This window comes from Phodopus roborovskii, unplaced genomic scaffold (assembly GCF_943737965.1).
Source record: "Phodopus roborovskii unplaced genomic scaffold, PHOROB, whole genome shotgun sequence".
In the NCBI taxonomy this organism is placed as follows: domain Eukaryota; kingdom Metazoa; phylum Chordata; class Mammalia; order Rodentia; family Cricetidae; genus Phodopus; species Phodopus roborovskii.
In genome coordinates this window covers 8,043,604-8,066,945 of record NW_026126407.1, presented here as the reverse complement: position 1 = coordinate 8,066,945, position 23,342 = coordinate 8,043,604, and the positions used below count along the sequence as shown (strand labels likewise).

Sequence of the window (23,342 nt, the reverse complement as noted above, 5' to 3'; positions counted from 1 at the left end):
CACAGGAGCAGACTTTTGTTCTACAGCCCAGCAGATGGCTACGCAGAGAACACAGGGCCAGGAGGTGGCAGAAACACCTTCCAGCTAAGAGCTGTCCCTTTCCTGGGCTGTCTCCTTAGGTGTAAAATGCAAAGTAGCCCTTCTCCAGACAAACACAGATGAACCTGGGGGGGGTGGGCATGGAGGCTGGGGGTTGCAGAACTGAAGGTGAAAACCTACACAAAATGGACTTTCCTATCTGAAGGTCCTTGCTCAGGAGGCAGGTGGGGGTGACAAAAGCTGTGTCTGACATCAACCCCTTTCATTCTAGGCCTGTCATGGGTCCAGTTAGAACTTGACCCTGGGTTCTGAGACAGACAAGGGACACCCCTGGACCAACCTAGTGAGAGCTGGTCAGCTGGCTTCAGTCTGCACAGGGAATATACTCAGGCTTTCGAGTCGTGGCTTCCAAGAGGGCACTTGAAACGGACTATGACAGGATGCAAAGCCCCTCTGAACTTGGCCAGGGAGTCCGTGCATTGCCCTGCCTTCCAGCTTCCTCTCTGGTCAATGGAGCTCTCTGGATGCTGCAATTTATCTGCAAAGATCCCCCAGGGGATGTAAGAAATTCAGAAGCCTGAGTCCAGCCAACCCCCTAAAGGACTGTGCACATCTGGACAGCCATAAGCAGGAGAAACCCAAAGGTCTCAAAGACAACCAGAAAAATATGTAGCAAACTCTGAACAGTGGTTTCTCTGGGGAAGACAGGACACCTGAGAGTGGAGGCCATGGGACACCCTGCTTCTGATGTCTTGATTCTTTTCTAGGGAAATGGGGTTTTTCTGTGGAGGGGATTTGGATATGCTACACATTCTCATCTGAACTCATGGCTTCAAGCCACCATCTGCAGCCTCCCAAAGACCACTTCTTATCTCCCTTTCCCTGCATGCAAGGCCATATTCTATGTAGTAGTACCGTTTGCATCTTGCATGACTGCCTAGAGGGACACATTTTTCTGCAACTTTCCTAACATCAAGTTAAATTTCTTAAAAGCATTCTTGGGGGAGGCACGACTCCGTGGAAAAGCACTTGTTTAACATGTGTGAGTCCCTGAGTTCAATCCCCAGCAATGCAAGAAATAATAACCTCTAAAAGCAAACCCACATAGTGAGATAATACTACACAGTGGTTTTCAGAAGCAAGCCAGGGGTTGGGGCTAGGGGGTAATTGCGACTGTGAGTGGACAGACGTGAGAAAATTCTCAAGCTACATTCCTGATCAAGATGCTAGGTGGACCACTTCCCTGTATGTAGGGAAGGGAGCTAAAAAAATGTATATTCGTATTTCATACCAATATGTACTGGGAAGAGCCTCATAAATGAGCTTGGTAAGGGAGAGGTGGGGTTGACTAGAATAAAAGCCAGTCCTTCCCACCATATCTATCTATCATTGTTTATCACACATCCACTGTTCAAAGCAAGTTATAAATAAATAAACAGCCCAGTCAGCATGATGATATCGTGGGTATATTTAGCAGTAATCATAAAGACATAAATCCAAATTCTTTAGGCCAGTTCTTTTGTGCCTGGCATATGTCCTTGCGGGAATAAGTTCATGTCAAAAGCCGTGCAATGGCCGTTGCAGAGGTGTTTCTGGGGGTGAAAACCACAAAGTGACCTAAGTGTTCAATGTTAGAGGGCCAGTTCATTTACCCATGGCTGGAGACAGGCTGTGTGGTGTGTTCTGTAAGCTTGAGGCTGCTCCCGCCAGTCCCTCACATACAATCAAAACTGATCTCAGGACCTGGGCAATGTGGGGCAAGCTGCCATCCTTCGAATGAACAGGGTGAATGACACCCAGGTGAAACCCACCAACATGCAGGTTTTCCAGACACTAACCATGATGAAGGGTGCAGAGCCTCCCGAGTTCCAGTTCAGTTCAGAGAAAAGCCCATGGGCTGGCTGGCTGGTTTTGTGTGTCAACTTGACACAAGCTAGAGTCATTAGAGAGAAAGGAGCCTCACTTGAGGAAATGTCCCCATCAGATTCAGCTACAAGACATTTTCTCAATCAGTGACCAATGGGAGATGTCCCAGCCCAAGATGGGTGGTGCCATCCCTGAGCTGGTGGTCCTAGGTTCTATTAAAGAAAGCAGGTTGGTCAAGCCATGTGGATCAAGCCAGTAAGTAGCACCCCTCTATGCCTCCAGGACCCTGCCCTGCTTGAGTTCCTGTCCTGACTTCCTTCAGTGACGAACAGTGATGTGTAAGTGTAAACCAACAAAACCCCTTCCTCCCCTACTTGCTTTTTTGATAATGATGTTTTGTTGCAGTAATAGAAACCCTAAGTCGCCCCAAGAACCTGAATTCCTACAAGTGTCCACAGTATCCCGTTTGGCACTCACTGGCCTAGTCAGTACAAACTTGCAAACGGTTTTTGGGTAAAGGAGGACAGGTCTGTGACAAGGGCTATTTAGCTCACTTTATCCTTCTGGTTAGGCCACAGCCTGACCCACATGGCTAATGATTTTTGTACATTTCACTGCTGTGGAAAGGTGAGTTCTGCTGGAATTAACTATCTTGGTCCTGTTTTCTAGACAGAGCAACAAATTACATTAGACAATGACAATCACATGTTTCTGAAGTCTATTTCTTCCATGGCCGTGGCATGGAATAAATCTTACATTAGGGCTCAGTGCATGAGGTGTTTGCATGAAAAGCAGGAGTGGCAACATGTAAAATCTCGGTACTGGGGGTTGGAGACTGTCAGTCCTGTGAGGTCTCAGGCCAGCCAGTGTAGCTTAATCAGTGAGCTCCGGGCCAATGAGAGACCCTGTCTCAACAATCAAGGTGGAGAATGATAGAGGAAGATACCTGACATCAAACTCTGGCTCTAAACACACCAGCATGAGAGCATGAGAGCACGTGCCACACACACACACCCACAAATAATAATCATTTTAATTAATTAAATGATAATGTATTGCTATTATACTGAGGGGAGGGGAGGGCAGGGGAGGGGAGGGGAGGACAGGACAGGGGAGGGGAGGGGAGGGGAGGGAAGGAATCAATGTGGGACCTGGAGAGATGTCTGTCTCAAGGTTACCAGGTTTGCCTAGCAGCAACCACAAGGCTCCCAACAGTTAACTCCAATTCCAGGAGATCTGATGCCCTCTTCTGGCTTCTACAGATACTGCATGTTGTGGTGCACAGACACACATGCAGACAAAACACACATAAAGTGTTTAAAAATAACTTTTTTTTTTGAAGTTTAGGTAGACAGCTCTTCAGAAACAACACCCAAGGTTGACCTCTGACTTCCACCTAGCATGTACGAGCACATGAGCACTCACACACACACACACACAGACCCAAACCCCTCGTGTACACAAAGAAAAGAAACTCTTATAGTCAAGAATACTGGGCAGTGAGTTTACTTGGAAATCAATCAGGAGGGTGGGTCTCCAATTAAGCATTCTCACCACAATAAAATAGAATTCAGAGGCTTCTCCGCTGAGGAAGAAGTGGAAGCTGAAAATAGTAAGCACTGAAATGGGCTGAGTGCCTAACCCTCTCAGCAACACAGCATAAACTGCACAGAGTCAGTCCTTGAGTCACGGGGCTATGGCTGGCAGCAGCTTCCCAGCATTGTAGAGAGGACCCCAGGGCACATGTCGCAAGCCCATCATCACTAGCCCACTGGTCTTAACCCAAATCAGAGTAAATTGGGCTCTAAACCACCAATGGTGCAATTCACAGAACTAAGACACCAGCATCTCCCCAGTTTAGTCTCCACTACAACTTCACTGGTGGTAGAACATGTGCTTAGCATGTGTGAGGTCCTGGGTTCAATGCCCCAAAAGAAATAGAAAAAAATAAATAAATAAACCAAAGAGCACAGAGCAGAGCTTTGTCTCTGTGGACTGAAACAGCCCCTCACATTAGTGCCCATGGTGCCCTCTCCTGTCTGCGCCTGCACGAGCTCTGCCTGCCCCAGTCAAAGACAAGAACTTGCTGGAGAAGAGCTGTGTATGGCAGCTGGAGGAAGGAAGTGAGTGTTCTCAGATGGGGAGGGGCCAAAGCCTCAAGCTATCACGGGGAACTGAAGCCTTGGGAGGAGGACTAGTCACTGGGGTAAGAACAGCCCCCATCTGAACAGGAAAGCAGGCAATTATCTTTGAGACGGGAGCCAGCTGCACCAGGGAGCATGGAGGGAGGGAGAGAGTGGAGACAGAGGGCGGGCAGCAGGTGTAGAAGAGAAGACAGATACCACAGGGGGGTTGGCGAGTAGGGATGCTGCAAACAAGATCTATGGTGCACTCGCCTTTCCTAGCCAGGACTTTCACACTTATCACTTCTCAAAGACAGGGTAAAGCCTATGATGGCTCAGGTTCACAAATCCGGCTAGTTCTAGGCATCTCCTACTGGCCACCAAGTGAGCAGGCAGTCCTGGGACAACACTGCCACCTTCTGGCAGGAAGGGGAACTGACCAGCCTGGCGGCCACCAGAGTGGTCTTCTACCTCACCTTCACATTCATCAAGCTATTCTATCCCAAGGCCTTTGTACCTGGGGTTCCCAGTGCCCTGGATGCTCCTCCCTCCCCCCAGTTATTCTCTCACACAGTCCTTCTTTGACTCGGGTCCTCTCAAATGTCACATAAACTCAGGGTTTGCATGGCACTTACAATCCCAGCACTTGGGAGGTGGAGGCAGGATCATCCTTGAATACACAGTAAACCTGAGACTTAGCAAAGCAACCCTGTCTAAACAGACACACACAGTGAACACACACGCACGCATGTGCACACACATACACATGCACACACACGTGCACGCACACACATGCACATAAATGAATTAGAAGCCCCTGTCCCTATCCTCACAAAGCCTCTTCTGTGTGTGACTTGTCTGTCTGTGAAACTACACTCAATAAACTCAGACCACCAGCATTGCTGAGCCATCCTGAGTACAAGGACCCAACTTCAAATGCCACAGGGATGAACTCTTCACACCCACAACAGTCTACGTCAAGGACATTATATTCTCATGCACACTGACTTGCCTCCATACACACAGCAGTCCTGCTTTGCAAACTCCCAGGCAGGAGACCCCAGTTTCCACAATGCTCCTTTCACACTCTGGGGAGACCCCCTTTGACAATTCCACCTTTATGGAGAGCTAGTGTAGCCTCCAGCCACCATGAGGTTTGGCCCCACCCTCCTCAGCAACACAGCCATGGTGCCTTTGCCTCCCTAATCAATTCCCAGGATGCCCAAAGCTACTATGCCAATTGCCAGGGAAACAGGTGGCTTGCCATTCATCCTTCCAGGATGCCTATCACCTCATCAGCACTCCTTTGAATAGACTCACACATAGCCTACAGGGCATGCTTCCTCATCCTTCCACTGGGTTCTGGAGCTTGGCTCACTGCCTTAGAAACAGCTCCTTACACTACCTGACCCCTGTCCTGAATGTTCTCTGATTCCCTTCCGGCTGTCACTGCTGTCTGACCAGAAGGAAGTTCCCACTTCTCCCATATCGCTCACACTTTGGGGTGACTGTTAAAAAGTCTCCACTGCCTGAGTTCTTTGCAGTCCAAAACCAAAGTCAGATGTTCACATCTGCCTCCTCCTTATCTCCTGGACTAGGGCTGGTCATGGGCAAAGTGTCTTTTGTAGTACCTTCAGCGTGTTTGCTCGCTTCGTCCTACACATCCCTGTGAGACAGAGACCCTGTCTTCCTCGCTTTCAGGGTAGGGAGGTCAGGGCTCTGCCCTCAGGTGACCTCAGCAATGAGTGACAGAGCCAGGATTCAACAAAGGAATCCCAGCACCTAAATCAGGGCCAGCTTAAAGTAGGTGCTCAGTGAATATTCATGAGATAATGGACAGCCTGCCTTCCTCGTCTCTGACCTTGGCACTGACAACTTCATCAAAGGCACAGAACACTGGTGTGCGTGCGTGCTTCCTCAGCACCAGCTCTGACCCAGATATCACAGCCACGTTTCCTCCCCTCCCTTCCTCCTGTCCAGTGGAAGAGATGCTACTGGCAAGCCTAAGGTTTTTGTTTGGTTTCTTTGGTTCTCAGGAGAACATGGGTCTATGTAGAGTGCAGCACGGGAAGGCACGCTGCACACTAACAAGAATACTGCTTGCCTCGTTTCTGTTTCTCTTTTGGTTTGTGTGTGTGTGTGTGTGTGTGTGTGTGTGTGTGTGTGTGTGTGTGTGTCAGAGTCTCAGTGTGTAGCCCTAGCTAGCCTACTACTCACAATATAACCCAGGCTGGCTTTAGAATTAGGGCAACCCTCCTGCCTCAGCCTCCCGAGTACTAGGATTATAGGCATGTATCCAGCTCATAAACGTAGGTTTGGAAGTTAGGGAAGGTGGCATGGTAAGTTTCTAACTAAACTAGACTCTGAACAGAGACACCCCTGGAAGATTTGGGGTGTTCCCTTCAGAACTGTCGGTCCCTCAGCCCACTCCCCCTGGGTTATCTCCCTCCTTGCCGCTGACAGGGTACTATTTTCCTATCCATCCCCGCTGTGTCTCTCTATCCTCTTGCTCAAGGTGATCTTGAGCAAGGTTGTCTCTGCCCTCTCCAGCCGCCTCGCTGATGGCAGGGCCACTCAGAAGCATGGCCACCATCTCTTTCCTCTTTGACTGGGTTTGTGTGAGCTGCACATCCTACACCAGGAACAGAGAAGTGTGTGAAGGCACAGGTCCTTGAGACCTAAAGCCCACCCCATCTGTAACAGTGGGATCCTTCCCTGAAGACAGTGGTACACACTCAACACTCATGGGAGCTGAGAACAGATTGTGAATAACCAAGAAAGAGTCAAAGCCTTTTGCTCTCTCTCTCTCTCTCTCTCTCTCTCTCTCTCTCTCTCTCTCTCTCACACACACACACACACACACACACACACACACACACACACCTTTTTCAAAGTGTATGAGTGTTTTGCCATCATGCCTCATATGTCTGGTGCCCAAGGAGTCCAGAAGAGGGTGTTGAGTCCCCTGGAGCCAGAGGTATAGACAGTTATGAGATACCTAATATAGGTGCTGGGAACTGAACCTAGGTCCTCTGGGAGAGCAATACTTACTTGAAACTGCTAAACTGTCTCTCCATCCCAGAAGATGGTTTTCAACTGGATTAGCAAATTCCTGCTCACATACCATGTGAGTTAAAGCACTGAAGCTCCCTTGACAAGGCCAGGTGCTGTCCCCTTCCAGTGAATCAGCCCTAAGTTCACAGACAGTGAAGAGACACGCCCTCTCTGAACACAGCCCTCCTACTCTCTAGACTGGAAACTAGCATAATCCTAAGGGAAAGCGGGGTGTTTCCTTTAGGAATTCTTGGAATTATGAGCTCCAACAAATTGTCAGAGGCCAGATACAGGAGCAAATCCCACCCTGCCCTCTGTTCTCAGAATATTCAAATGTTCTGGACCCAGGATGACTGCCTCCATATACAGCGCATTACATATGACCTGGAGATTTTTCACATCCCATGCAAGCTGCAACTATAGCTGTATTTCACTCTCTTTCCTGCAAGTCCAACATCAGCATCCATTGTCAGCCTCAATGTGTATGCCTGTATATGAACAGCTCAAGTCTGTTCTTCCCAGAACAGTGTATCCGAGAGTAAACCATACAGGTCTTCCAAGCAAAGGAGGGTCAGTAACAGAATACAGAGGCAGAAAACCCCCCGAATCCCAGCTCCAGCTGGGAGTAGTCATGAGACCAGGGCAAGTTCATATTCCCAGAGGTGTGGTTTCTTCCATTTAGATGGGAGTGGGGGTGGGGGGCTGGAGATGAAGCTCGGTAACCAAACACTTGTCTAGCATGTGGGACATGCTGGGTTCAGTTTCTAGAATCAAAAAATAAAAGGAAGGAAGGAAGGAAGGATGAATGAATATTCCTCATAGCTAGGTGTGGTAACACATACTTTGTAATCCCAATACTCAAGAGCTGAGACCGGAGGATCACCACAAATTCAAGGCCAGCCTAAACTACAAAATGAAACCCTGCCTCAAAATAAAATGGTATGGTGGGGAGGGGGACAGGAAGAATGAGAGGAACCACATTCCAGGATTAGTGAGGTCAGGAGGAAGTACATGGCCAGTACTGAGAAGCCACAGCTGCTTTTGTCCAGGTTGTAATGGGATGTGGCACTAGGAATGCTTGTGTGTGTGATCCTGGGTGACCTTCTGTGGTCAAGTCTATCAGAGTGTGTGTATTCATGCCAGGACTCTAACATGTTACACTAAAGCTGGATGCTGGCCAAAGATTAGGACCCTCCTAAGGTGATAACTAGCTGCCCCTGCCCAGGCCCCAGGAGGCAGAGGTTATGTGAGAGCTTCCAGCTGCAGGGTACCAGTTTGTGGCTGCCTCCTTGGTGCCACCTAGTGGCACTGGATTTGCACAGCTTAGATACCTGTGCTTGGAGCCAGCAGGCCATAGGTCACAGACTTCTCACAAAGTCTGGGCTTACCTAGCTCTTGGAAGATGACCTGGGAGGCTGGCCTTCAGTCTCAGCTGTCTGTGGTAATGGAGGTGTTCTGAAGTATTCTGTGTGTCTGTCTAAGTGGGTCAGCCCCTAAGCACTCTATTCCAGGAAGCAAGATGCATCTGTTTGTTTGTTATGGTACTAAGGCCTTGCATATTCAAGGCAAATATTCAAACACTGTTTCAAAAGAAAGGAAGGAAGGGAGAGAGGGAGGGAAAGGGGGGGCGGAGGGAAGGAGGGAGGAAGGAAGGGAGGGAGGGGGAATAAAAACATTTACCTTCACTAGTACCTGGCCAAAGGAAATAGTCAAAAAAAAACATAATAATAAATATATTCAGAATTTTTGCATAATTTGTTATAATCAAAATTGGAAAGAACTTTAAAATCTAAAAATAAAGCAACGGCTAAATTTCTTATGGCACCCCATAACCACAGTTAAGTAGTATTTTAAATCATGTTTGGAGTGGTACATTGTTTGATTTGGGGTTTGGTTTTGTTTGTGCTTTACTTTGGTTTAAAACACCACTTTGGTGGCATGAACCTTTAATCCCAGCACTTGGGAGGCAGAGGCAGGAGGATCTCTATGAGTTTGAGGACAGCCTGGTCTATAGAGCAAGTTCCAGGACAATTAAGACTGTTAGACAGAGAAACCCTGTCTCAAAAAAAGAAAGAAAAAGAAAGGAAGGAAGGAAGGAAGGAAGGGACCAAGTCTCAAGTAGCCCAGATTGGCCTCAGTTCCACTGTGTAGCAGAGGATGACCTTGAACTTCTGGTCGTCCTGCCTCTACCTTCTAACTTCTAAGATTATGGGCATGCACCACTACCCCTGGTTTTATGTGATGCTAGGGATCAAGCCCAGATCTTCACACATGCCAGGCAAGCGCTCTGCTAACTGAGTCACATCCCCAACCCTAAATCACCTTTAAAAAGATTACTTAATGTTGAATGACACTGCATAATACTTTTTTTAAACATAAGAGCATTAGGAAACATTAAGACAGTAATGTGTGGAGGGGACATAGTTAGGTGGTTCATCAGTGGCTTAGCAGGCTTGACCTCTGGGTCTGATCCCCAGAACCATAAATAAAAAGAATAATGATATTTTGGGTGGTGGGATATGAGTTATTTTTTTTTCATTTCAACGTTTGTACATTTGTTTAAATCTCTTATAGTGAGCATGTACTATTTTTATAATCAGGAAAATGCTATTTTAAAAATGGGGGGAGGGCTGTACCAGTATGGGTAAAGACTTGTGATCCAGCTTTTAAAGCAAGAGAGAATACAAGAATGTGCCCAGGCCTACAGAGAAGGACTCAGGGGAGGCAGACATTGTGATCTGGTAGTTGTGTTGGAAGGGTTTTCAGTCATTTATGCACAATTCTATTAGTATCTGTGGAATAAGAAAATAAAATATGTTCTTGCCAACCAAATCTGAGCTTCCACAACTGTGAGTACATGGGCAGTAGAGGGAATGTGGGTAGTTAAAACCCCTCTTGGAGGCTCCAGCAATACCACATGGAACTGTGGTCCCACAGATTCACTTCTGGTCCCCACCGTGGGGACCTCTCACAAACACAGAGGGTCAAGTGGAGAAAGCCACCAAAGCAGAGTTTGAGTTGTCAAAATATGAAAATGACCCAGTGATGCGGCCATGCAGTATACAACAGTGAGCACACAAAATGTACAAATAGACACTGACTGGTTATTCAAAAGATTAATCTAGCCAGGTGGTGGTGACATCTGCCTTTAAAACCAGCAGAGGCAGATCTCTGTGAGTTTGAGGCCAGTCTTGTCTACACAGTGAGCTCCAGGACAGCCAGAGCTATACAGAGAAACCCTGTCTCAGAAAAAAAAAAAAAAAAAAAAAAAGGAGGAAGGAGGAGAAGCAGAAGGAGAAGGAGGAGAAATAGAAGGAGAAAGAGAAGAAGGCGGCTAACTACAAGCAGTCCTGAGAGATTTCAGAACCCCTGAGGAAGGGCACACACTCAGGACTGTAATAGCAACAGCCACGCATACACTACAAATCTGATGTTTGCTGCGTCTCTAAACTGTTCTAAGCATGAACATATGCAAACTTAACTTCATACCCAAAATAACACTTCCAGTAGGTTTTGTGCTTTCCAAATGGAAACCAAGGCACAGAGCAATTAAGTAACCTGTCCAAGGGCTTTGAGCTGATAAGAGGCAGGGCCTAGATCTGAACCCAGACAGGCTGGCCAGCAGCACAATATACCAAAAATACAAAAGAATAGCACTTGGTTTTTTGTTTGGTTGGTTTTGGTTTGGGGGGAGTTGTTTACTTGTTTATTTGTTTTTTTCTTGAGGAAGGATCTCTCTATTATGTAACTCTGGCTGCCCTGGTACTCATTGGTAGATCGGGCTGCCCTCAAACTTACAGAGATCCACCTGTCTCTGCCTCTGTGAGTGCTAGGATTAAAGGCATGAATCAGTAAGCTGGGCACATGTATGAATTTTTAATATAGTTGTCTTCAAAGGACAGGATCAATGCCCACAGATGCTAAGATCCAGGTTGCTAAAGTTTCTTACACAAAATGGGCTAGTACCCACATAGAGCCCACATGCATCCTTCTATATGAAGCCTATCCTAACATACTGCAATGCTGTGTGAGATGGAGGAGGTATGGAGGGGGAGGGTTCAAAGAGAAGGTTGGGGGAGAGAACAGGAGGAGAGGAGGGAGGGGGAAAATGGTCATGATGTAAAATAAATGATAATATTTAATTAATAAATGGATTTTAAAAAATAAATGTTATACTATATTGTCCAGGAAATAATAGCAAGCAAAGGGGTCTGCATCTGTTCAATATGGGTATGATTTGAAATGTATGTATTGCTAGGCATGATGGTACATGTATTTAATCCCAGCATTCAGGAAACAGAAACAAGTAGATGTCTATGAATTCAAGGTCAGTCTGGTCTACACTGAGTCCCAGACCAGTCAGGGGTACATGGTGAGACTCTGTCCAAAAATATGTATATGCAAGATTAGTTGAATCTGTAGGTATGAAGTCCAAGAACACAGAAAAGTCAACTATATATACAAAACCATAGCTTACTTCTAATCATATGGAGCTGGAGAGATGGCCCAGTCTGTAAAGTGGTTGTCAAATAAGGATGAGGGACTTGAGTTCAATCCCCAGGCCCAGTATAAAAGCCAGGCACTGGAGGGCACACATGCCATTCCAGCACTGAGGAGGCATGGACAGAGGGCCCCCGGGCTTCAGTGACTGTCAATCTAAAGGACTGGCAAGCTCATAGTTCAATGATAGATTGTCTCAAAAAATAGGGGGAGACAAAAGAAATAAATATGGTGAGGAATAATTGAGTAGAGCACAATTAAGGAAGACACTGAACATCAACCTCAGGAACATGAACATCTATACAACATGTACACACACAAAACAAATTCTGACATATACTGCAACGTGGATAAATCTTGAAGAGTATGATAAGTGAAACAAAGCATACAGGAAAGTGCAAATATCACATGGTTTTACTTGTATAAAACTCACAGAGACAGAGAAATGGTAGCCACCAGGATGGAAAATGATGGGGGATTAAGAGCTACTACATAGTCTGGGGTGATGAAGTGTGCAGTCATGCATAGCAGCACTTAAAGGTGGCTACGGAGGTATATTTTTGAGCTGGGGGTATAGTTCATTGATACACTGCTTTTCTAGCACAAACACCTGCTCTGCATGAACTGTGCATGGTGGCATAAACCTGTAATCCCAGCCTCCATGAGGTGGAGGCAGGGGGATTAGAAGTTCAAAGGTTTTCTTGGCTACATAGTACTTTTGAGGCCAGGGTGGGCTAGGTGAGACCCTGTCAAAAGGAAGAAAGGGAAGGAGGGAGGAAGGAAGGGATGGAGGGAAAAATCTTATCATATATATTTTATTAAAATACAAAGGGTCGGTGAAAATTAGATAAAATAGTAGCTGTCAGCTGAGGGTACAGCTTAGTGCTAGATCACTTGCCTAGCATGCATGGGGCCAAGTTTGATTTCCAGGGCTACAACCCAACAAAACCGTTAGCAATGATCAATTCTAGGTCTCAAGTATCCAGAGGTCAGGCATACAATTATCTAAACAGGGTGGTGGGGAACAACCTGAGTTTAGAGGGGAGAAGGAAGCAAGCTCAGCAGGCAGGAAGGCCCTGGAAGCTGGCTCAGGCTTTCCCATCTCTTCCCTCCTCCTCCCCTTCCTCCTCCTCCTGTTTGCACTGCACAGTGGTTGCTATGGAAACAAGGGCACCTTGGGCTCCTAGAGCTCAGCCCAGGTGCTGCTTGCTGCTAACTCTGGGAACAATACCAGCATGTGAGTAATATAAAGGCCCCAATCCTTGGGGCTTTGTGTACACACATATCTGTCCCAGTGCCCTCTGTCTGTCTAGCAATCATGTGATGTGTGTGCACCTCTGTCCTCAGCAAGCAGGCTTGAGTAGATGGTGCACATCATTCCAGCTTGCCATTGTGAGTACCTGGGGATGTTTACTGGCCTGTGGGTACATCACATGGTTACATATGCGATCACATAGCCCAAGACTATTGTATGTCACCAGAAATACTATGAAAGGTGGCGTTTGTTGAGCACTGTGTACTAAACACTATGCTGCATGTTTCCCCTAGACTATCTCACTTAGACGCTGCAACGCACCAACGTGTAGCACTATTAATATCCCTCGGTAAAGAAACTGGGGCACAGGAAAGTTGTGTGGTTTATCTAAGTACACCCAGAGCATGTGAACCATACCACTGAATCTGCATTGTGGGAACAGCCTTGTATTTTTTTTTTTTTAAGATTTGTTTATTTTAGACAGGGTGAACCTTTTAATTCCAGAGCTTGGGAGGCAAAGGCAGGCAGATCTCTGAGTTTGAGGCCAGCCTGGTCTATAGAGCAAATTCCAGAACATCCAGAACTACTACACAGAGAAACAGTCTCAAGAAACCAAAACAACACCAACAAAAGAGATTTATTTCTATTTTATGTGTATTAGTGTTTCCCTGCACATATATCTGTACATCACATATATACATGGAACCCACAGACGCCAGGACAGGACACCATATCCCCTGAAACTGGAGTTACAGATGAGTGTGAGCTGCCATGTGGGTGCTGGGAATTAAGCCCAGGTCCTTTGCAAGAGCATCAAGTGCTCTTAACCACTGAGCCATCTCTCCAGCCCCAAGGGTGACAGCCCTTTAAATGTACTGGATCCCAAGCAGCTATGGGCCATCTGCACCGCAAGTACTATGTTCAGCCGTGGTAACAAACACAAAGGCTTCCTGAGCCCCACCCAGGGGTGATAAGGCAGAATCTCCCAGATGGGGCCCAGGAAGCTGCATTTTAAACCATCCCCTGGACTGGTCATGGCAGAATGGGGATGGAGCTGTCCCTCCTGAATCCTGCTCCTGAGCCCAGAAATGGGCCTGTGAAAGTCCACTGGCAGCCCAAAGCTCCTGTCTGTAACAGGCATCTAGGAAGCGGCCAAGCACCCAGACCAAACCAGCTGCTGTCAGCACACTCCTTCCCAGGGCAGGGCCCCACAAGTCAGTTATGTGGCTTTGTGGCCTGCCAGGCACGGATTTCCGCCCCCTCCACCCTCTCAGAATGAGCTGGGTGGTGTGGGGCGGAGGCTCACATCGTGGTAACCTGTCTATTCACAGATCAGCCAGAGACAGGGAGGGAACACCACCTGGCCAAGGCAAGAAACACTACAGAAAGCTCCTGCTGGCTCTGACCTCAGGGGAATGAGAAGGTCATAGGCAGAAGCCATATGACAGCCACAGCACAGGCATCACTTACTGTGACCCTGACCAGGGAGATCCTCCCTGCTCTAGGATGCCGAGGAAGGGAACACTGGGTGTACTAGGACTGGAGTCTCTGCTAATACAGGAAAGAAAGGGTAGATGCAAGAATTTATTTGAGATAACTAACTTGTCTCAAGACATCCAGCAGGTAGAGACAGGATTTAAACAGAGACTGCCTGCCTCCAATGGCCACAAAGTAACCCACTGATTGGTACCTCCTCCTCTCTTGTGCACACATTTGAGAGTAATTATGCTTTGCATGCCATAACAGAAGAAGTTTAGCAAAATCCAGAGATAGTTTTCTCTTTTCTTTTTATCTTTTTTTTTTTTTCTTGGTTTTTCCAGATAGGGTTTCTCTGTGTAACAGTCTTAGCTGTCCTGGAACTTGATCTGTAGACCAGGCTGGCCTTGAACTCACAGAGATCCTCCAGCCTCTGCCTCCTCAGTGCTGGGATTAATGGAATGCACTACCACTGCTCAGCTGAAGTTAGTTTTCATTGTCACAGCTGGGGGGGGGGGTGTTATTGGCAAAAGGTGGGTAGAGGTCAGAGATTCTGTTAGACATCCTACATGGCCAGAACAGACCCCTGACAGGGACCATCCAGACCAATGTAAAGAGTCAAGCTCTGGACTAGAGTGACAGGCCCACCTGGAGTCCACATGAACCTCTAGCCCCACCTGACCCACTGGCCACCATCATGCTTGTCTGTCCCTGGAAACAGCAGCTCTCAAACTTCACTGCCATAGATGTCACTCAAGAGTCTTTAACAGGTGCAGGTGCCAAGAACCACCAGGTCCTCTGATCTCACTGACAGTGATTTCACTGTTATTGCTTTGTTGTGTTCCACACACACTCACACCCCACAGAGACTGGGGCCTTGCTTCCTAAACCAGGCTAGCCTTAACATGAGATCCTCCTGCTTCAGCCTCTGAGTGCTGGGATTACAAGCTTGTACCACCATATCTGGCTGGTGCTCAGAATTCTTTATGGTTACCAGATGCACAGACATCTGGAGCCCACGGCCTTGTGAAAAGAAAGCAGGGATCTTACTGTTGGTTGTGGACCTAAGACAGTTGGTGACCATTCCAAAGAGAGAAGTCCCCACAAGACCTACACAGTCATAACTACCAGCCCCACCATAGAGATAGAGACTGACCCCACAACAGCTTCTGAGGACAAACCCCTATTGGCTCAGCACTAACAGAGTCTATGTGCACGTTTGCATCTGACTCCCCAGAGCAGGACAGTTAGAGTGGCTTCTGAGATGAGGACTTAGTCACACTGGCAGAGGGGAGGGGGAGGAGATTATCTCTGGAGCTTCCATCACTGTCTGGGCAGGAGATAATGGGCCTGAATTAGGAGGCAGGAGGACCAGCCCTACATGAGTCAGAGGTTTCTCAGCCCGAAGAAAGAGGAAGCATTACATATGAGAGAGAAAAGGTTAATTAGGAGGGAGCCAGTCTGGGAACAGAGCCGGAAACAAACGATCAAGCGGTCAGTGAGGGGCAAGAGCTGTGAAGGGGAAAGGGGACCTGAGGATAGAGACTGGGGAATCAGCCCCAGAGAACTGAGCAGACTAGGGAACAACGGCACGTCGAGGCCAAGGTCACCCGCAGGTGACCCAAGGCCTGTCCAGCTGCTTTCTTAAGTTAGTTGTCAAGACTCTGCCCAAACTCCAGATCTCCAGTGGCTTTGAAGCAGCTCCTGCAACAGTGAGGAGAGCAAGGCCTGTAAGACCATCCTCTCCAGAGGCTGCAGCAAGGGGATGGCAAGTTCAAGGCCAGCCTGGACAACTTAGCAAGCTCCTGCCTCATATCTGTGGGGCTCATGCAGACAGACTAGAAAACTCCAAACAAAGCCCAGGGCAGGCCCTGAGAAACCCTATACAGTAGAGGGTCCAGGCTGGTTGGCCAAGAGATGAGAGTTAAGCCACAAGGGGAGCCTTCTGAGCCCTGGGAAGCCCTGGGGAGCTTTGTTGAGGAGGAGGAGGAGGAGGAGGGGGAAGAGTATGGTTATGCAATGGGAGTTTCAGAGATCCCAAATGAAATAATAAACAGCAGTGAGCCAGCAGAACTATATTCCAATAAACTAGGCATTCTTAAAAGGTACATGAAGACAACCAAGCTTCAGCTACAGAAGCAGCTTCAGAGGCAGAGGAACCTCAGCCTCTGGGACCCTGCAGATCTATCCTGATGGCTTCCCTTCTCCTCCCAGAACTCCCAGGAATGGTGCTCTGGGCTCTGCCTCCCAGGATGATCCAGATAGTTCAGATAAAACACAGAATGTTCACCTTCTTCCTGCTCTTCCCATAGCATCCAGAGCTTCCCAACGGGCCTGGGCAGAGCTGAGGGCCTGCAAGACCTGTCAAGAACCCCAAGCAGCATAGCACAAGGCTTCCAGAAAGTGTGCAGGGTAAAGAAGGCTGCAGGGAGAGCTGAACCCAGACTGACAGACCACAGGAGAGCCATTCCACCATCCTGCACCCACGTCCTTGAATCCCTCACTAACACAGTTAGCTATGCCCATTCCACTCCATGGCCCCACTAGCCACATGGAAGACACCATCCCTGGGATCTAGGGATTAAGCTGAGCCTTTTTTTTTTTCTGCCCTGCACCCACCTCAGAAGAGCTCCAGCCCATGGAATCTAATGCCCATCGACACTCACCAGCCCTGAGCAAGTCTCAAAGCTGTTCATCTGCCCATAAGTCAGAATATGGACTTACCAGAGCTTCCTGGGCATGATGCAACCAGTCAGGATGAGACTAGGAGCACACAGGGCCCTGGAGTTTGCAGAACCCTCCACCTAGCAAAAGGAACCTCCAGGTACATCCCCAGTGCCTAGCAATGAAATCAGGGCACAGCCCAAATGCTAGCTAAGCACCCGCCTGCCTTACTTCTCCTGGTAGCCACTCACACCGCCCCAGACTCAGATCCCAAAACAGACATGTTCATGGTTACCATAGGAACTTGCTAAAGCCAAAAAAGGCACCACACAGGCACCCACATGGGCCCTCTAAGCTGTGTCCACTTGCATGAGTAAACATACACACAAAAACACACACACACATGCATGCACAGGTGCCAGCACTATCCAGGCTTGGGGCCCATCCTGAAGAAATCAGTGACCCAGGTCCTGACACTGGGCATAGAAACAGATGAACTCCCCTCTGGCTCCCTGCAAGCTCAGGGCGCCAGCTCCCAGGCACAAGGAGTTCACCAGGAGCTCACCCACTGAAGCTGAGTTAGGTTGGGGGCCAGAGCAAAGACAACCCCATTGTTCCTGAAGGGCCACAGAGAGGGAACTACCCTTTGTTCCCGGTGACACACCCCTCCACACTCTCCTTCTCTATTCCCTTCTAGTAGTGGCATGTACAAACTCCAGGGTCCCGAACAACAAAGGTAAAGAATAGAAAGAGAACCAGGGTTTCAGAAACAGGCTCTATGATCTCCCTGAAACCAACCCAATTCCTGAGTTCCCCATCTCCACAAAAGGGACCCACATCCACCCAGAGCTCACTCTCTCTAGTCCTACCACCCTACTCAGGTCTGCAGCCTGTGAAGTATCTGAACCTGACCACTCTTACCCTTTCTGGAAGCCCTCTCATTCTGCCCAAACTCTCCCACACCCCAGACACACTCCTGCAGGCAACCCAACCAGGCCCCTCCCAGCCCATCTCTTGTCTGGCAAGAACAACAGCTCCCAGGTCCTCCCACCCACGCTGCCTCACACCTCAGTGCCTTCTTGAGGCAGTGATGCAGCACCAAGCCTCTCTTCCGCCACTGGACCACTGACCTCACACACCCTTAGAGACACCCCAGGACATCCCCAGGTCTCCAGAAGGGGCAAGTGGGAACCCTTGTTACATCCCATGGCAACTGTGTGCACTCTCCCTGTGGGACTGACAGCTACCAAGAGCAGACTGCCTTCCCAGCCCTATTCTCATCCCTTCACCATCCCTGGCCTGGCAGTGGATTTGGAATGTAGGTGCCAAATAGATGTTGGTTGAACTGATTCAATCTTCTCCCCACATAACGTAGAGCTCTCCACGGTCTTTGGGCTTGTTCTAGGTGTATAGGACTGGAACTACGATGAGTCAACTGCAGAAAGTTCTAGAACATCTTTGTGATGACCTAAAGACTCTCGTGATCCACAATAAATAAAGACCTGCCAGCCAGTGGAGAAATGAACTGTTTATCATGGCCCTTGAACCCCGAAAAGAGCATTAAGTAGGGATTGATGGTCTACTGCAGAGAAATGGGTTCTCTGGAAAGGCTGGACAGTGAGTCCTGACTCCACCAGCTCTCTCCTCTGATGACATCGTGACTGGCTGTCATCAAGAAAGCAGATGTCTGCAGAGATAATCACCTAGATTGTACACTGCTCTTACAGACTGGCAGTGAAAGGCTTTGTGAGGGAGTAAACAAAACTGGGTACAGCAGTGCACATCTTTAATCCCAGCACTCAGGAAGCAGAGACAGGCAAATCTGTGATCTCAAGCCAGACTGGCCCATGGTAAGTTTCAGTCCAGCCAGGCCACATGGTGAGACCCTGTCTCCAAAAAATAAAGTGGGGGTTGAAGGGCTGTGACAAATCAAGAAATGGCACTTCCTAGAGGTGGTGTGCCCGTCCTGCACAGTGTCTATAGTGGCTGCTCTCAGGGGTCCCGGTGGCCAAGGGGAGCTGCGTTGACACACAGCTGTTCCTGCTTGTGTGACCACCTTGTTTCTAATAGAATTTGAACCCTGGGCTGCTTAAATCATCCACTCAGAATAGCAATGGCTGCCTATGATCAAACCATAGCATACTTGGCTCAAGTCAGGCCTCTTCTTCCCTCCCCTGAGGAAGAAATCCAAGGACAAATTTGCACTTGGCCTATCACATGCTCTCTGTCTGTCACAGATGTCATTTCTAGGGACCAATAATGAGCCATCAATTACACAGGTGGACTCTCTTTTAGAAGATTAATTTATTTTTACTCTATGTAAAAATATGTGTTGCCAGCATGTATATATGTACATTCCATGTGTCTGGTGCCTAAGGATGCCTGAGGAGGCCAAAAGAAGGCACTGGATGCCTTGGAACTGGAGCTAGGGATGTGGGTGCTGGGAACTAAACTAAGGTCATCTGGAAGAACAGCCAATGCTCCTAACTGCTGGGCCCTCCCTCCAGTCCCCAATCAGATTCTTTTTCCTACCAGGTAATAGACTCAGATTTAGGCATTTGCCAGCAGTGGAGATGATGTGTCCTGAACCATGCTCATGTTCATTTGGTCCCTGTGGCTGTCCCTAAGCACTACAGTCATCTCAGGTGACTGGAGCCATGCATCAGACAGACAGGCAGACAGCACGCGCGCGCGCGCGCACACACACACACACACACACACACACACACGGGGGGGGGGGGGGCGTGCTCCTTCTTGGGACTTCCTCAGGGGAAAACTGGGCTGACTATGATTCAGTTATTATACCTCTGTCCAAAGCCAGCTCCCCCACAGCAGGCCAAAGATAGGGGACTCCTACACACTGACCACCTTACCTGTATCCATTCTCTGTGTCTCCTCCCCCACCTGCATCCCTCCACCTGCCTCTCTGCCTTTTACTTCTGCTTGATTCTATTTCTTTGTGATGGGATAAGCATGGCTAAGCATATGGCCGGCAATATCATCATCCAGTGAATCTATACCGAGAACCCCCTTTTGTGCCTGCCCAATGTCCAGTCTTGGACATCCAGAGATGAAGGCTGCAGCCTTTAAAACATGCATATTTATTTGTTCAGCAGGGAGTACCTGCCATCATTCTGGTCCTCCACCCCCACCCCCCTCAAAAAAAAAAAAAAAAAAGAAAGAAAAGAAAAATACAAGAAGATATAAGCCAAGACAGGAATGTGGCTTAATGACTGAGAACTTGTCCTGCGAGTACAAGGTCCTGGATTTGGTCCCCAGCATTGACACAAAAGGAAGGGCATAAGTCATGCATGTGGCTGGTATGCTAAAACTAGAAAGAAGCAAGCCATTTGCTGACCCTGCTCTCCCATTTTACAGACACAAAGAGGTTAGCGACTTGCCTTTTTGTTAGCTGGGGTTTAGAACCTGGGCCTGCCAATACACAATTCTCCTGCATGGTACTACTGCCAGCCCCTGTCCATGTTCCTGTGTGGCCCCATGGTCCTCATATCTCCAACTACAGTTACGTCCTTGCCTCTAGGAGCCCTCCTCATGCAGGCACCATAGGCCCCTCTCGGTCTCGGCATCCATCAGGGAGTGGGCACCAGGAGATCAGTGCTGTGAGGTTGACCCCTGATCTGGAGATATGGGCTGAAAACCTTCAGTCTACCCTCATGGAACAAAATACAAACCTGGATTCAAACTCCACCTTCATGCCTTTCTGACTAAATACCATGAACAAGATTCCCAACCTCTCCAAGTGTCTATCTTTCTGGCTCTCAAATGCCAGAACTAATGGTCCCTTCTCCGCATGGTGACTGTGGAGCCTCTGGACAGCAGGTGATAAAATCTCAGTGCTCAAGGCTGATGGGGCAGACCTCATCTTCAGAACTAAGTGCCTCAGGGACACCTCCAGTACTACCTTAGTGTCAGTGACAACAGGTCCCTGGGGAATGAGCAGAGGAAATCAAGGCACACAGACCACAGGCCAGGAGTGTCTGCTGCATACGAGAGAGCTGGCTGTGGAAGGAAAGATGCTTCAGCAGCAGAGGCAGAAAAGTCTTAGGCCCTGCAGGAACCCCTGCAGCATGGCCTAACAGTGAGCAGACACACAGCCCAAAGCATATCTTCAGAGTCAAATAGGACCTGCATTGCCAACTAAAGGAAGAGGACAAGATCAGATAGTTTTAGTTCCAAAGCAAGTAGGGACTGGTTCCGACCTCTTGTGGTGTCTTTCTTTCTTCTCTGAGAACAAACAAGCCACCACCTGCAGAAGTAGCATCTCTCACCCAATCTGGAGCATGACTATAAACTGACAAGGGCTGGGGTAATTAGATTCTCCTTTTAAAATGCATAATTGATAAAGCAGGGTATGTGACAAATGGCTGTAATCCCGGGAGGTGAAGGCAAGAGGATCAGGAGTTCAAAGCCAGCTCTGTCTACAAAGGGAGTTTGAGGCCAGACTGGCCTGCATGAGACCCTGTCTCAAAATGAAAACAAAAGTAGGCTTTATTGAGGCAAATTCTATACACCACTTAAGTACAAATCAACGTCTCTCGGGACAGTCACATACTTGCGTCACCATTACCACTGCCATTGTCACACTATCCATTCATAGTCTAGAAGCCTATTATCTTGTAAATTTTACTCTCCCTCCTTCAGATCCCCAAGCCCTCAGAAACCATTAACTTACTCCGCATTTCCAGGCACTTGTCTAATTCAGACACATCATGTGAGTGAAAAAGGGTGTCTGACTCTTTTTATGCAGCTTGCTCTTATTTCATCTTTCTCCTAGTTAACTGCTGGGAGACATTCAGGTGTTTTCCCCTTGAGGTTATCATTAACAATGCTGCCATGTGTGCAGGGTTTTTTGTTTTGTTTTGTTTCTCTGTGTAGATTTGGAACCTCTCCTGGAACTCGCTCTGTAGACCAGGCTGGCCTCCAACTCACAGAGATCCACCTGCTCTGCCTCCCCAGTGCTGAGATCAAAGGTGTGCGCCCCCCATGCCCAGCGTGCACAGGGTTTTACACAACCTTGTTCTCATTCCCCTTCCATGTGTATCTGAGAATACTGATTACTGGCCAGGACTCTATGCGTTCACCTCCTGGGGAACAGTCAGATTGTTTCCCAGAGCAGTTGCTCCATTTTACATGTCTGCCATGGAAGTTCCAATCATTGTATTTGATTATGATGTCGAAGATAATTGCCATTGCAGGGGACATGCAGTATATCTCATTGTGATTTCCTTCTTAAATTTTTCATTATTAGGGGCAGAAAAGGTGGCTTCATAATTAAGAGCACTTGTTGCTCTCGTAGAGGACCCAGGTTCAGTTTCCAGCGTCCACATGGTGGTTCACATCTCTAACTCCAGTTCCAGGGAATCCAGTGCCTTCTTCTGGTCTCCGCAGGAGCCATGAATATACATAATACACATACATATATGCAGGAAAATGCATATGCAGGTGGCACACACCTTTACTCCCAGCACTTGGGAGGCACAGGCAGGCAAATCTGAGTTCAAGGCTAGCCTGGTCTACAGAGGGAGTTCCAAGACAGCTGGAGCTACACAGAGAAACTCCGGTCTCAAAATAAATACATAAATAAATAAATAAAATATCGCTTTTTTAAATTTTCTATTAAATTGTCGCAGTCTTGCTTAAAAAAAAATCACCTGACCATATATGTAAAGATTTATTGCTGAACTCAGAATTCTATTACATTGATCTATAGTACTAGATTGTATTAATATTGTGCCAGTGATAGCTTTGTGGTAAATTTTAATATCAGAAGTACAATCTTCCAACTTTGCTTTTTTTTTAGTTTGTGTGTGTGTATATAATATATACATATGCATATATAATTTATTTGTTTGTATTTTATGTACATTGTTGTGTTGTCCAAATGTGTGTCTGTGTGAGGGTGTCAGATCCCCTGGAACAGGAGTTACAGACAGCTGTGAGCTGCCATGTGGGTATTGGGAATTGAACCCAGGTCCTCCGGAAGAGCAGCCAGTGCTCTTAACTGCTGAGCCGTCTCTTCAGCCCCCAACTTTGTTCTTCTCTTTTAGATTTATACTTGAACTTCCCTAGATCTCCAGCACCGGGTCCAATCCCTCCTGAGCTTCTCTTAGGTTTCCTTAAGGCATAGTGGGTGGGATCAGTTCCCAACTTTAGCCTAACCAGACCACACACAGAACTCTTTGCTTTGTTGTTCGTTTTCTTTTTTGAAGCTGGGTCTCCTGTATCCTAGGCAATAGCCAAGGATGACCTTGAGCTCTGGAACTTGCCCCTCAAGTCCAGCTCTCCCAGTGTCTCTCTCCTACGTGATGGGATTACAGATGTGTGCCACCACATCCAGTGTAAAG

The 23,342-nt window shown here is 47.8% G+C and overlaps 1 protein-coding gene across 5 annotated transcripts in view; it reads right to left on the bottom strand.

Moving 5' to 3' along the window:
* The window catches only part of Rap1gap2 (RAP1 GTPase activating protein 2), a 189,078-nt gene that overhangs the window by 140,938 nt on the left and 24,798 nt on the right, over positions 1-23,342 (bottom strand). The window contains exon 1 of one of the 5 annotated variants that reach the window (XM_051180022.1): positions 17,038-17,069. The exons of the other annotated variants lie outside the window; for them this stretch is intronic. Within the exon in view, the coding sequence (XP_051035979.1) occupies positions 17,038-17,054 (17 nt within the window). The 5' untranslated portion in view covers positions 17,055-17,069. Of the gene's footprint in view, positions 1-17,037; positions 17,070-23,342 lie in introns of those variants that run through there. 5 annotated transcript variants of the gene reach the window in all.